The 15,571-nt window shown below is 51.2% G+C and overlaps 1 protein-coding gene across 9 annotated transcripts in view; it reads right to left on the bottom strand.

Moving 5' to 3' along the window:
• Positions 1–15,571, bottom strand: part of LOC121093449 (DAB2 interacting protein) — a 210,557-nt gene that overhangs the window by 33,698 nt on the left and 161,288 nt on the right. For all 9 annotated transcript variants that reach the window (XM_040605743.1, XM_040605744.1, XM_040605745.1 and 6 more), the window contains 3 exons: positions 13,964–14,117; positions 7,024–7,122; positions 4,244–4,798 (listed from right to left, as the gene is read on the bottom strand). In XM_040605743.1, the coding sequence (XP_040461677.1) occupies positions 4,244–4,798; positions 7,024–7,122; positions 13,964–14,117 (808 nt within the window). The remainder of the gene's footprint in view (positions 1–4,243; positions 4,799–7,023; positions 7,123–13,963; positions 14,118–15,571) is intronic.

Raw genomic sequence — 15,571 nt, 5'->3', positions numbered from 1 at the left:
ACTTTGTGTCTTTTGTCTGGAGGTTGCAAAACACACAAAACCAGGCATCTCTCCACACCCTTACAGGTAACATTTTATCAGTGCTCTCACCAGGAAGATGGAAGCCTGTAGCAAGCCAAGGACAGATGCTGAGAGCCGTATCTCCACGCTTAGCGACAAACCTACGTCCCTCTTACAGCACCACGATGCCTCTTCCAGCCCCTACTTGCCATAAAAAGAGACAGGGAACAACCGCATGCAGCTGATTTAGTGCTGGATCTTGGTCAGACTTTCCAGTAGGCTGGGGCAGCTTCCTCAGCCAGACCATCTGCACTCTCAACTTTATCAAAATGCTTTCCCCCTCCTCTCCACCTATTTGTCTTGGCAGCCGGTCAGGGGTTTCCAGGCGTGCCCTGGCGCACACCAAACCCTTGCCCAGCGCCGCAGGGATGAAGCTTTTCCCTTTCCCAAACAGAGATCAAAGGAAGCACGGACTTCTGACTCCAGAGAGGACTCTCTGCTTTCATTCTCCACCTTTTAATCTACTGGGACGCAGCTATGAAGCCCTGGAAGCAGCAGGTATTAAGGGAGAAAATTCAGCTGCAGCCCTTGTGCCCCGCTTCTGCCGGCAGCCCCAGGTGCTCTGCCTCGGTGGCACGAGGGACTCGGGCAGTGCCTCTGGGTTTTAGCACCTTCAGATCACGACACCTGGCTGGTGGGGGACAACTCAACATTGCCAAGGAGCAAAGTGGGGCGTCTGTGGGTAAGGATCGCCCCTCTGCCATCGGCAGGGCTGCGCGGGGACGCTGGTGGCCAGAGGCTGGGCTGCGGCTGGCACGTGGCATCATCCGCGCAGCTCCTGCACAGCAGCTCCGGCAGCGTGGCTCTGGGTGGACACATGTACCCAATCGGCCATGCCTCATTAAGGGATTACACCATATTTACAGCAAATCGCTACAGGAAAACAGGGCCTGAAACAGTGCAAGAGCAATTAGCTGCTAACGAGTCTTCACAGATAATCTACTGGACACTTGTTTCTCAGTTCAACTGTAATTGCTGCTTTAGCATCAGCTACAGCAGCCAAGATCCACAAAACCCCCTTTATCAGCACAATAAATTAGTGGTTGCCGATTGCCACGTCTGCTCTCGTCAGCGCAGGGAGAGCTCTGAAGAGGCCCTTGGAAAGGCTCTTGGCAGGGCACCAGGACGGGAACCCACCTCCAGCCTGGGCAAGCCTCAGGGGGTCACAGGAGGACAGAGGGCTGGAGGAGGGGGCCGCTGCCCTCCTCCCCCCACGGAAGCTGGGACCCTGCCCCACCGTCACCGCCGCAAGCCCCATCCCGTGGCACGCCGGCTGCCCCGGCACCCTGCCCGCTCATGGGGCTCCAGGCCCACCGGGCGCTGCTCTCCTCCTCCCAGGCTCTGAAGCCCCCGCAGACCCCGCCGTGCCCTACCTCGGGCCCTGGGTTTCACCTCTGAACACGCAGGCGCTCCATGGGGGCGAGCCTGGGCTGGGGGAACCGCGCGTGCCCCCACGCAGAGCCAGACCCGCCTGCAGGCACGCACCTGCCCAGCGTACGCCAGCGCGGGCAGGGCAGCCTTACCCACAACGGGACGATGGAACCCAGCGCTTCTCCTGCAGACTGGCTGGGAAGCAAGTCAGAGGCCCTTGTTTCTGTGTTGAAGCGCCATGGAGCAGCTCAGGGCCCTGCCGAGGGGCGGGCCAGGCAACGCCTGGAGAGGGAGAGCATGCTGCGGCATGGCAAGCGGACTTCTTCACGTGCTTGGACTCATCCTGTCTGGTCCTTCTCCCTGCAACGGGCTGAAAGGAACTGCCCGGTGGAGGGCAGGGACCGCAACACCAGCACAGCCCCCCCCTGCAGACCAGGCACCAGCCTGCTGGGCTTCTGTGCCCCCTCGCTGCGTCATGGTGCTGAGCCACAAGGCAGCTTTCCTGAGCAGTGGGCATCACACAACTAGGTGGGAGGGGGTGTTTTCCTCTCCCACTCATTGTTTTTTCACCTTACTGCTGCTTTTCCCTCTCCTTGCTTGTCCAAGTCCTCTATAAAGGATGCACCACCTGGTTCCCATGCTCCAGTAACTCCTGTTGCTCTGACAGCTCCCTACACCCTGTGCTAATCCTGATGGCAGATGACAGGCAGGGAGAGCAGAAGCTCCATTTTAGGGGGAAATTCATCAAGTCTGTTTACTGTTTGCCGTGTCCCCTGTGTAGAGCCTGTGGGATCTGAAGCACTGATGCAGACACATGTCTAGAAACACACTTGCTCTCTTTGGAGCCTCTCCAGCATCAAACAGAAGAAGCAAAGGGCATGAGCAGCGGCAACAGCTCTCAGCCATGCCCACACATGATCTGCGGTGACTGAGACTGGGGTGACACTTGAAGCCTTTTGCACCAGCACCACGTAAGCCACAGACAGGGTCTCTCACAGCAATGTTATTCCAAGAGCCCTAGCACTAGCGCTGCCAGAGCCGCAGCACAGGACAGCGCAGCCCCCAGGGAGAAGCAGCAGGCAGGACTGTGCCCAGAAACCACGCGCTGATGGCACCGCAGCCCCGGCACAAGGAGCGAGGAAGGGGACACCTACAATGCTCTCCTTGTGTAACCACAGAGTGTTATTTCACACGCCGTGAATCACAAGCTATTTCTGTCGCCTCTGAGGGCACTGCAGCCAAGGGGACCTGGGCTGTGGTCCTTGCCCGCGCTCCTGGGGTCTGACGCGGCTGCTGGGATCAGGAAGGCTTTAACTGCACTATTTTCTCTGCCTCTGCAATAGCAGCCCCATGGCCTCGCAATCCTCTCAGTGAGCTTTGCCTGCTTTGAACTAGATCAGGAGGCCAAGCCACTTCTCTGTCCAACAGATGGTAACTAAATCTAATCCACGAACCCTGCCATGGTCCCAGGCAGCAGTGGCAGCTGCAGAGGATGCAGAGCCTTGTGACTCCCCCTCAGGTGAGGAGCTCACATCTCCTCAGCACTGCAAAAGCTTTGGAAATCTTGCTCTTCCCTAGCTCCCCCCCCCCCCCCCCCCCGCAGAGTTCAGGGAATCGTTAACAGAGGAAAGAGCTGATGTCTGAACTCCTGCAGTCCTGACACGGCACTGCCTGCTGTGATGGTGCTGTGCCACCTGGGGATGAAAGGTGCTGAAAGAGCGCAGATTTAGATTAGCTATCAGGAAGAAATTCTGTACTGTAAGGGTGACCAGGCGCTGGCACAGGTGCCCAGAGCAGCTGTGGATGCCCCATCCTTGGCAGTGCTCAAGGCCAGGCTGGATGGGGCTTTGAGCAACCAGGGCTGGTGGAAGGGGTCCCTGCCTAGTTGGAACTAGATCTTTGAGGTCCCTTCCAACCTAACCCATTCCATGCACCTATGATTCCATGCTTGGCAGCTGATGGGTCATGCGACTCCATGCCCCATGCACCTCAGTGCCTGCCTGTGCTCTCCAGTAAGGCTTTCAGTTCTGCTTTGTGAGGACAAATCATAACCAGGAGTAAATCCCACCCTCTGCCGCCTCCTGGCCTGCTTCTTCTCCAGACCTGGCATGGGATTCCCAACCATGAAGGATGTTCAGACAAAGCAGTCCACAAAGACTGAACCCCCACCATGTGCAAGCTGGTTGGCATGAACCCCACAACAAGTGCCGCCCTGGGAGCACCCCAGGACCCCGGGGCTTCCCATGCTGCTGCCCCCCTCCCTCCCCTTCCAAAAGCATCAGAACAGACCCTGAAGGCCAAGAGCTGATTCAGGGACATGCACGCCTGCAGGCAGACTTTGCTCTGAAATTCTCCAGAGGCAGGTCACTCCGGTTCAGCACCGCCGTGCCGGGTGCTCAGCACAGCAGCACGGTGCCAGGCAGGGGAACCTGCTGGGATCCTGCAGGAATACCCAGCGCATGCAGGCTGCTTTGCTTAAGCCCGCACTGCTTATATTTCAGCCTTGAAAACTGTCGCCTTGCTTACTTTCACATTTGTGCCTGTTTATAAAGTAAGAGCCTGGCCCCTGAGCCTCCAGAAGGAGAGAAAAAAACCCACCCGGTTAGTATCTTGTGGTCCCACCGACCTCTTCGCTAATTAAGCAATTCACAGCACACATGCTGCCAACTTGTTTGTAATTAAAAGCAAAATTAGAGTGTATTAATGATGGCTAGGCCTGCAGCCCAACTGATGTGGTGATTTCCAAAATCCAGCAGAGGAGTCTGCTCCCCATGGACTCTGGTGGGACGGTACCGATGGCGAAGGGTCTTACCTTGGCCTTGCCTGTGCTCTGCAGGATGTGCACCAGCGCAGATGCCATCTCCTCTTTGTTCTTCACGCTCAGCGAGGGCTCCAGCACCGAGCACAGCACCATGTAATTGTTAGTGATGTACTCGGCAAACTCTTTGTACATCTCCATGGGAAGAATGCTCATACTCTGGTAGCGTGACTTGATGCGGATCATGGGCCCCGGGGACTTGCCCTTACCGGGGTTGGGGCTGACCACTGGGTACCATTTCTCTACAAACTGCCGGCCCGTGACAGAGCTGACGGGGATGTTCACCTGTCCAATGAAATTGGTCTTGTCCTTCTTTTTCTTCTTGTCAGTCTCTTTGTATAAGTGCACCGTAATGTTTTTGAGCGATGGGAGGTTATTAAATTCAAAGTGCTCCCCCCAAAAGACATTATCAGTTTTCAATTTACAGGTAGTTCGTGCATAAAGAACGTCATCCAGGCATAATTCACACAAGTATTTTTTCTTAGCTGGCAGGTCCTTGGCTTCAATAATCCATAACTTTAACATATTCTCTACCCTTCTGCTGTTGTCCTGAAAAAAAGATGCAAAGAATAAAGGTCAATAAAAAACTCACAAAGCCAAGCACAACAAAACTGGAGATATGAGTTAATTATTTCGGATGTGCTAAATGAGCAGAGGCTTAATTACATTTTATTTTAAGGAAATACTGGCTCTCAGGAATTTGCATAATAACACTACCTATGCTAATTTTCCAAGTATCACCGTGCTCTCCATGTCTGTTGGTGCCAATTAATATAAGGAACAAGGAAGATAAAACCCCTCCAAATCATAAACGTACCGTTTTCCATTCGCTGCCAAGAGGGGCTCAGAAGAAACCAAAGAACCTCACTGATCATTAATGACTTTTGCAAAACAGAAGCTACGTTACAGGCATCTCACAATCCCCTCCTTTTTCAGTACAGCTGCTTCACAGCAGCATTGAAGCACATTGTTTTTACTGTAATAAAGCAACTATAAAGGGTTCTGAACACACACCCAGGGATCACCTCATCCATGGCTGGAATGCAACCACCTCTGGCAGGGAAAGAGGGATTTACAAAACCTCACGGCATTTTAGGGCAGAAGTCCAGAGCACCCAACCAAAACATTGAGAGGAATTACAGGTGACAGAATGAGTCCCACAGGAGAATCATTACAATTCAGAAATAGAAATTTGGCCTGGATATCTTTTAAAACAACAATGGAGGAAAGGATACTGTGGATCTTTTAAGAGCTCCCCAGTGATGCTGACCTCATCCTGGAAGAACATCCAGGGGCATTTGTTGCAGGAGTGACTTGAAAGATAAAGCACTTGCAGCTGAACTGCTGCTAGAGATTCTGCAGTAACCTGGTTTGTTTGGAACCCTGTCACTGAAACAGCAACCACCGTTTATTCTGCTCCGCCTCGGAGTCTGGGCAGGAACATTTCTGCTGCAAGTCCACAATGGGGTACTGTAGGTGCAGGAAGTACACACAGGAACTATACAAGAACACTGAATTCCTGACAGAAATATCAAGTCAGATACTGAGAGTTTATTGTCTATGAGCTCAAACAAAGATGGAAAGTTAGCCGTCAGTTAATGGCATGTTTTGAGATGAGGGCACACTTCCAAATAAATTTCCACTGAACACTGTATCTACAACCCACAGAGATGCGCCTGGCCCCAGCTTACATTCCTGGGACGTTCTCCCAGTAAGTGTGACCGTGCAAACCTCGCACAGCTCTTACGGATCATCACTACCAGGCTGCTGCACTCAGACAGCACTGGAGTCACTGAACTCCACGTACAAGAACAGGCTGCTAGAGGCAGAAGTCCACCTCTCCCCTCCGCTGCTCCCATTCTGATACTGAAGGAAATCTTTTACGCTGACATTTGGCACGCGCTGGGGACAATGAATCCCAGCACAGAGGGCTCCTTCAGCAGCCCACCAGGCCTGGCCCGAACTCGTATACACAGTTATGTGGCTCTGACGCCAAGAATGAATTCACAGGATACCATCATTTGTGTCTTCTCTGATCAGCAGAAAAAGACTTGTTGATTGAGCTCATCAGTTGCGAAATCCTGCAGCTGATTAGTCCTGATCAATCTTTGTTACTAACTCCAGCGCAGAGAGGGAGAAGCAGCTGCAGATTTTATTTTAGGATGTACTTAGCCTTACGCTGGCCATAAAACTGCATACTGGGTGTCCCTGTGTTCTAGTGAGGAGAAGGATTTGTCTCTGTAGATCCCAGAGGGGGGGCTCTGCCACCTCAACTGACCGGAGACGCGAAAGCGACGTTCTACGCTATGTTCCACGCTTGCCTCAAAAGAACTGGCTGCAATGGGCATCTGAGTTTCTCCATCACCAAAGCTGATGCTGCAAGTACTACCAGTTGGAAAGGGTGATGTGTGAACTCTTTAGACTTGTAACTTTGCTGGCAGCTACCTGACATCTGTCCCAGAGCTTTCGGGAGGTGGCAAGTCCTACCTAAGAGGCAAGTATCATCAGCAGCAGAGCAAGGCTGAAGACTCTTCAGGTCTGATCAATTCTTAGCAACAGCTGAAGCAGCATGTGCTGACAAAAGAGGGGAAGAAATAATTGGCACTTGCCTGTAAATATAATTGCGGAAGAAAGCAATATGGAAAAAGGCTGACCCACAGTTACACTTACTCACTAAAATGACAATACGTCCCCTGCTGCTACTATGCACTGGGCTATAAAATGTAATAACGAGGAACTGAACTATAACAGAGGCAATTCCTCAAAGCCACTACCTTATTTGGGTGCACGGCACGCCGCAGGTTTTCCATCCATTTATCTCGCTCTGCTGCAGAACGACACGAGAAGCACTTACTTCCTGATGAAGTCGTCACCTACAGGGAAAGGAACAGGATTATGTCTTGACCAGCACAGTGCAGATTGTGATTTGGGGGGAAGAGGGGGAGTTAGGAAAGATGCTAGTGGATTTTTATTTTATTTTTAAGTAAACAGCTTTACCCAAGCATGAAGCAACAGCCCCTAAGGCTAGCAGAAAAACAGGACAACTCTGTATGTCACAGAAATAATCATGGAAGCAAATTCCAATTACTTCTCCTCTTCCACACCAGAAAACACCAGATAATGCCCCCCATGCCATGTGACACTTTAAACCACCAAGTTCCACAACTGAGAGAGTGCAAATCCTTAGATGAACTGAAGATAAATTGCAGCCACTTGGCACTTCTCCAGACTCAGCCCAAAGCCTGCAATAGCGACAACCCATTCCTTGTTTTCAGCCGAACACCAGGCCTGGAAAGGCTGCGTTCCCACCTTCCGGCTTTGTGTTCTGTTGGTTCTGAAGATGACGCCTGAAGAACATGGGGACAGGTACAGACCCCCGCCCCAGCTCCCAGCAGCAGCACCAGCAGTAGCTCGCAGCGCAGCCAGAGGCACCCCCACGCTCCCCGCACCTAGTGCCCCGCTGAGGAGAACCATGCCGGGGCTCCCGGCCTGGAGGCGGCCACCGAGGTGCTGCTGAGCCCTCCTCTCCTCTCACGCTTCCAGGATTGCTCCAAGGGACCTTCCTGCACCATCTATGTCACCTCCTCCAGCCACTGGGATTTCACAGCCGGGTTTTGAACAAGCATGCTCGCAGCAATGGCATTTCCAGTGACGCAAATGCCCCTTGTTCCTTATCACATCCCTGCTGCCCCATGGAATCTCAGCCCTGTGGGGAGCCCACCGAGGCAGGCCCTGCCCAGCAGCCCCAGGCTGGAGGCACCACGCACGCCTTGCCACCAGCTCCTGAGTCATGGTCTAAAAGGCCAGCAGCTCTCTGCACCTTCTCACACGCAGGTGTTCCTCACGCCGCCGTCTCCCCCAGGGCTCCTGGCAAGCTGACAGCCCATGACTGTGGCACCAGAACGCTGCCCTGCCCGTGGAGCCCTCCACAGCTGCTCTGCCCTCCTTTGCATTTGCTGCTGTTGGTAGTATTTGTTATGTACGTCTCTGCTTGAAGGCCAAATGAACCTGGCTAGAACTTTAAATAACTCCCCTCTGAGCCAGTCTCAAGCTGCAGAATTATTTCCGAGTACTTTATCATCGCACAGTGTATGTGTTTACACACTGCACACTGGGTTATCTGCTTCTGGGAGACACAATCTCCTTTAATTTCATGTATCTCCCAGAAGCCTAACCTGTTTTTACAGCAGAGCTGGCACTTGCCAAGATTTGTCATTAGCTAACTTCAATGATGAGCTGAGCACATACCTCCCTTTGAACACAGACTTCTAGCCAGGACAAAATGAGAAGAGGCCTAACCTGTCTTTACAGAGAGAATGCAAGAAGTCTTTCACCCCTTGGCATTGCAGAAGCTGTCTCCTTCAGCCAGACACTCTTCCCTGTCCTTACATGCTTTTATCCTCTGTCCTGTAAAACCATATATCCTTCTGAGCACAAGTTATCTTCTGTTTCCAAGAAAAGAACACTCCATATTAGCAGGCACACAAATATGATCCTTTCACACTTCAGCGTATTTCCAGCTTCTTCAAAGCTTCTCATTACAAATCTGGCCTGCTTCATCTCCTGCCTGCTGCTGCTGCAGAGGCTGGCGTGAGCCATCGCTTCTGAACCTTCCCCAACGGCCGCCTGCTGACACAAGAGGTGTATCACTCGCAGGGCTCTCTCCACAGCACTCAGCCCTATGCCCTGCTCTGCCAGAGGGTTTGGCAGTTTTACATCTTGATCCTTTTCTCAGTCACAGCTCCTGCAACGGCATTCAAGCCGAGCATAGCCACGCACCTGACCGCTAACAACACCTGAAGAGAAGCCACGCATGGCTACATTACTGCTGACATGGTGCTGTACCATCTTAACAGTGAATTACAAACACAAAGATCCCAGAAGTACCTCTTAGCTGCAGTTTTTAAGAACAGAACTTCCAGTGAAGTAACACAGAAGATGCACAGCACACGAGCATCGCTCCAGACAGCTCCCTGGTTGCTTGATCGATGTGAATTTCTAAGGCTTCAAAACTGCTCTTCAGACGAGAACCTAACAATTCAGAGCCCAAGCCCTGTCTTATTTGGCTCATGTAATTCAGCTCCGAAAGATTCAAAATCATCCATGTTCAAGTCCAAAACATCAAAGTCCTGTCCCTCCTGGTACAGTTGCGCGGCGCCCTGCAGGTGTCACGGCTGGGTTTCTTCACCCCACAGCTGGTAAAACCCTCCCACTGACATTCTGACTAAGGTCAACAAAATTCAGTCCCCACCAAATGCTGAGAAATCAGTTAATATAGGTGGAATAGGTCAAACACATCTTTCAGTAACTATACCATGAGTCCATCGCCTCCAAGTCTATTTCTCACCTAGCTTTTTGTTTAGCTCTTTTGTTCCGATGACAGTTTGGCGTACGAATGTATTCGAAACTAAATTTGGTAGGAAACTTGGAAGCTCTCCCATAAAAGAGAATTATGACAACTTTGATTGCTGTTTAAAGATGCTCTCTTAAAGGCAAGTTCTCCTTGGTGACGCACATGGATCCCACAGCTACCTAGAGGGTTTGTATTCAAATAAATAAGCATGCAATTTAGCTGTCCTTCTATTGAATCTGTTAATTAAATGTCAGGTTTTTACCAGCTATCTGTTAGGTTGACTATCTAATATATTTTCTTGCCACAATTCAGTCAACATACTATCATTGAGTTATCACGGTAAAATTTATGATTCAATTCCAAAACAATTACTGATTAACTAATCACTCAAAACCTAAAAACTGTCACACTTTAGTGAGAGAAGGGGGAAAGCCTCGTGATATGATCTGATGGGAGTTGGAGGTTGCACCTACCATGTGTGACCAAAAAAGTAATTTTCCCCAGATCTACAGTAACATCCCAGCTTTGAGCTCTGTCCTAAACATCATATGGCATTAATGATCTTCATGAGATATTAATTAGCTTTATAAGGAGAGTATTCTGGTCTCATCGAGATTTTGGATATGCTAGAATACTACTAATGTGCAGAGTAAACTCAATTAATAAAACTCATTAATTTCTAAAATGTTACTTATCCATATTCATTACCCACAGTCCTTGGATGGGTGATCTCTAAAGCCAGATAAAATCTTGTCATTTTAGGAATGTCTTAGGTACAGCACGGGTTCCTCAAGGTGCACATGAAGGAATCCCTCTGGAGCAACAACAGGAGACGGTAACTGAGTTACTGAGGCTGTTTCACTCAGTGTTCCCAGGATTTTCAGGAGGGAGGGTGATGCTCGAGCGGGTCCGTACAGCTCGAGCGCAGGAGGGCACGCGGGGCAGCCCTGCACACGTGGGGCTGCTCAGGGCCAGGCGAGGAACAGCGAGCATTTGCACAGCTGGACTAAATTTAGTGGAGTTAAATTTAGCTCCACTACATTCTCCCTCACTCAGGCAAGGCCAGGATGAGGCAACACTGTTCCAGTTGTACTGGAGCAACTACAGTTTTTCTTTCTCCCGCTCCACATCCCCCAGCTACGTCCCACAACAGCCGGGACACGAGCTGTGCCGCAGGATGAGACTTTGGTCCGCCAAGGCAGTGACACAGCCCTGCGGCCCCAGCTCCCCGGCCCGGCCCAAGCCACCAGGACCCCATAAATAGCAGAGCCAGGAATAGGCTCTGGGAGCCAGGACTCCGAGTCTCCTTCACTGGACTTGGATGCCCGCTGTATATTTAGCACACGCAGAGCACGCAGCAGCACTAGATGATTATGCTGACTGGGAAGTCTTATAAGGAGAAAGAAGATGATGTTGAGTAACTTTTTTAAAAAAAATCAATGAAGAAAACAAGTAAACACCCACTGCCAAGTACTTGGCAAGTCAGAAAAATGCAAGTTTCATAGAACTAAATGAGCAGAAAAAGCAAAACGCAGCATCTGAAGAAGCGCTGCATTAGCACTGGCTCGCCCTGCCCCGGCAGAGCCCCGCTGACGGAGCAGAGCAGAGCGCTCGGCTTCAGCACGTCTCAATGCAGGGCGGTCGGGCTACAGCAGAGCCACGCTTGCACTGCACCTTCGCACAGCCAGCTGCCTCCAAAGGAGCCACTTGGGTTTTTTCCACTGCAGATGGCTTTGGCACCTCTCGCTTTTGTCTCCGTTCGGGTGCGCTGCCAATTCCCTCTCTGAACCTGCCCTCTTCAGTGCAACCCCATCCACAGCCACGGCACATCTCGCCACCTCGCTCCCCGAGCCGTGCGGCTGCTGCTGCAGCTCGGCGGACATGTGGCACGCCATGCCTTGTGCAAGCCAGACAGGCACCAGCCAGCGGGTGATGGCTGCAGCTGCCCAGGCACTGCCCACCGCCCCACCACCCACCACAGGGAGGTGGGTCAGAGCAGCGTGAGGCTGGCATTGCCCAGCTGCAGCAACGCTTCGCTTCTCAACGGGAGGCAGCGATGTGGCTGCTCCTGACAGAGCCCCCTGGACAGACCCACAGGAGCTTCGAAGTGCACGGACAAGGCACCATCACCGCCAGGCAGCACCTTCCCAGTCTGCTGTGCAGGACCCCCCCTCACCGCCGTGACTCTGGCAGGCCCTTGGCACCTGACATTTCTTGGTCCTGGCTCCTTCTGCAGGACATCAGCTGAGCTTCTCCCCTTCAGTGTTCCCAGACGCAGCAGCGTGACACCTCCTGGCCATCAAGCTCCAGTTTTCCCTCCAACCTCCTGCAGACTTCAAGCAGAGCTTTCCCAGTGCCAGATCACAGAAACCACCACCAGTTTTACGGCTCTTTGCTGGGTTTGCACTAAAGGGCGGCAGCAGGCTTTGCCGAGGCTCACCTGTACCTCCAGCCAAAGCAGCGCTGAGGGAGCCAGGATCAGAGGCCATAGACAGGACCCTCAGGACACAACGACAACCCAAGGCAACACTCAAGCACTGAGGACGAGAAGATGCTTGTGTGGTTCTGCCGCTCAGCTTTTCCTACTGCCTGACGTGGAGAAGCATGTGATGAAGATGTCTGTGCCAGCGCAGGTGGGGGTCTGGGGGGCCCGCAGCAGCCACCCAGCCCAGCCCAGCCCATGCTGCTCCTCTGCCCGGGAGTGAAGCACAGCCCAGGCTCATCCCTCCGGCCCTGTGCTGCCCAATGCAACGCTAATCCTTTGCTTCCGATCAGTTGTACCGAGATGCACGGTGGATTGTGGCCGCTGCCCACCAGGGATCCTGGGAGATCTGCAAACTCATTTCAGTGCTGACCTCACTCGGAATTTGAAAGCAGCTCTCTGGAGACGCAAGACCAACGCATTAACACAATATGCCATTTAGCTCTCACCTCAGTCCTTCCCGCTGGAGCTGGCTGATGAGTAACCATCAGTTACAAATCAATGTCCCTTTTGTTTTCTGGCATTCTGCCTTTCCTCTGCAGGATTTGCAGAACAGCAATTAACATGTTCTTTTTTTCTGTATGACTCTTCTTTATCCAACTCACTTAAAAAGAAAATTTTCTTCCTCCTTACAAGTGCATGACTTGTGTAATTTCCCTCTCAGTCAACTTTCTACAAGTACTGTTCACATCCCTTCCCTCTGCTCTTGTGCACTGAGCAGAATTGGTAAACAAGTCTTATATTATGGATGTCACATCTATTTTCCATCTAGCTTCATTTTATCTTTCTTGAGTGGAATGTAATAGAGGCCATATAATTTACAAAACTGTTCTCCTCCTGACCTGCCGCACTTGCTCAATTCTACAGAGAATGAACAGCACTGGAAAATTTATATCTCAGCCCACTTCAGAGTTTATGTTTGGAGCTATTTTTTGTAAGACCGTTTTTGTGTTACTTGCTTGTATTTTAAGAAATGGATCTTTCAACTGATTTCTTTCAAAGTGTGCTGATTTCAGTAAAGAAAAAAAATCTTCACCTCTCCAGCCTGACTCCTCTTGGACGCTGACAAAGCCATTTTCACCTGGTGCTGCCCATCCAAGGAAAGCCTGCAGTCCCACGATGCCCTACAGTACAATCCAAGCATGGGTATACCATTTACCTGCTCTTCTACGCCCAAGTACAAACAGGTTACCCTCTCTTCACAGAAACACAAGTATCGACCACCCTGCTACTGTAAGAACACCGTTTCCCAGTTCTATATCCAGCCACTGCCATAAGCAGTAATACTTTGCCATCCATGTTGCAGGACAAATGATTCCCAAGACATGCTACATTGAATTATCTGACTACAGACTGGTTTGTACGTGTCCTACTACCTCCTGCTAGTACAGACCTAACCACATGCCATAACAGGTGTTAAAAAAACCCTGAAATAACTCACAGATTTTTTTATTTACCCAAACAAGCGAAGCTTCAGTTTCCTAGACAAAGTCCTCAGCACTCCCGCTGACCACAGGAGGCTAATGTCTTTGTGAGCAATGAGTAGGGATTAGCACTTTCTGGTATCTGGATGAACACAAACTACAAACCTACACTCTGCTAACACACAGCCTTAAGTAGTTCAGCACCTGCGCCAGCAGTGAGCTCTGCTGCGACAACAGTTAGCAGGCAAAGAGCTCATTGCTCCGATTTTGTGGATATGATCCTCCTTGGAAAGATGGGAATAATTTTCTGCCTGTAAAATGGTCTCTGTGTAGCAATTCAGAGCAGAAACACTTTGTAACAGCAAGAGCCCAAGAGAGAAGCCCACACCTGGCTCCCCACTCAGCCCCATCACGTGGCAGCAGCGGCCCCGGGGAGGGACGGAGGGGCTCCTTACCTCAAAGCAATAGTCTTGTCCCAGGATGCTGCTGTGGACGGGCTTGATGACCACTTCTTCCTCCATACTGAGATCCAGAGCTTCAACAGCACTACTGGGACTGAGCAAAGACTCGTGGGAGCGTGATTCTTTCAGCCTCGGCATTAGATGGGATCTAGAGGAAAAATATAGCAGTTATCAGTGGATGCTTTTCTGCGCAGATAAATTATTTAGTCCACCTGTTAGCAACAACTGCAGAATAGTCCTGGGTATTTTTTTGCCACGAGATAACCAAGGGCTCAGAATAGCAGGGACTGCTACATTGTCCCATTTATAATTTGGTGAGCAGGTTCTGTTACAGGCTGTATCTTCAGTAATAAATGTTTTTTCTACGTGATTAGCAGTTTGTAGGCTGTGGGTCCCTGCACAGCTGGGTGTGTCTGCAAACGGCCACGATACCTGCTGCCAGAGACCTTCCAGCTGTGCTGCACCAGGAGGGGATCAGGGAGCCCGGCTGGCCCCAGCACGAACCTCATTAGTGCTCATTAGTACAGCACCCGGTGCTGAGCTCTGTAGGTGCTTAGCACCAATGGCAGCACAGGACTGGGTTTGCATACACACGGGAGATCCCAGCAGCATCCTACTTCATCTCATGGTGTTTTGCAGCACCCTCTCCTACCGACCCAGTCCCTGCTGAAGGATGTTACCTGCAAGTGGGGAGGAATTAACGGCAGATCTTCTAAAACCCCAGACCTGTGCTCGCTCACTGTGTACAGAGTGTTCCTGGGGAGCAGCTGGCACCACCAGGGCAGAACACATCCCTCCGCACCCTTCTCCCCACCAAACTGCACACATCTGTACCACGGACGCAGCCAGCGTCTCGATCCTCTGTAACCAACAACCCCAGGGCTCGTGTGCTCTCTCCAATTGTTACACACGTCCCCAGGATGGGGACAGTGTGGAAAATAAGGCCATGATAGCCCTATCGATTGATCTAAATGCTCCGGAGTCCCACTGGCAGCATTTAGCAGCAGGGAGCCCACAGACAGCAAGCAGCACACCATTTTTGAGACAGCCGATACAATCAATGGTGCTGTAACTCTTAAAGCAAAACCAGAGAGCTCAAGGGGGGGGGGGGGGGGGGGGGGGGGAAGAAACCTAGCTAGGTACTCCCAGGGAAAACACAGCAAAACCATGAAGTGGCCAGGGAAAAAAATACCTTGAGAGCAAAGGGAGCAGCTGCCTTCTCTATAGCCTGCACCATGTAAAATGTTCCAGCTCACAAAAGCTCTGATCCCGGTAACTCTTGACCTTTAAAACCTCTGGCAAGCGCTTTAGTGTCTTCAAAAAGACCACATGTCCCTCTCTCTACAAAGAATACAACGCCTTCTCCAAAGGCATGGAAAGACAGAAATAAGGGGAGTTTGAGATATTCTCATCGTGGTCTTTTATAAGCGAAACAATGACCCCAGTATACTCTCAGATTGCTGCTTCTGCCATGTGTTGAGTTTTGTCATTCTCTACAACAAAACTGACCAAAACACAAGAGAAACTGCAGTAGTGCGTGCAGAATTCATAGCTCCCAGTGAATCACACGCCAAGCCACAGCCAGAAACCAGCCAAAGGAGA

The sequence above is a fragment of the Falco naumanni genome, chromosome 9 (genome assembly GCF_017639655.2).
Source record: "Falco naumanni isolate bFalNau1 chromosome 9, bFalNau1.pat, whole genome shotgun sequence".
Lineage (NCBI taxonomy): Eukaryota > Metazoa > Chordata > Aves > Falconiformes > Falconidae > Falco > Falco naumanni.
The sequence above is the reverse complement of the archived record's forward strand: the minus strand, read 5'-3'. Positions and strand labels throughout refer to the sequence as shown.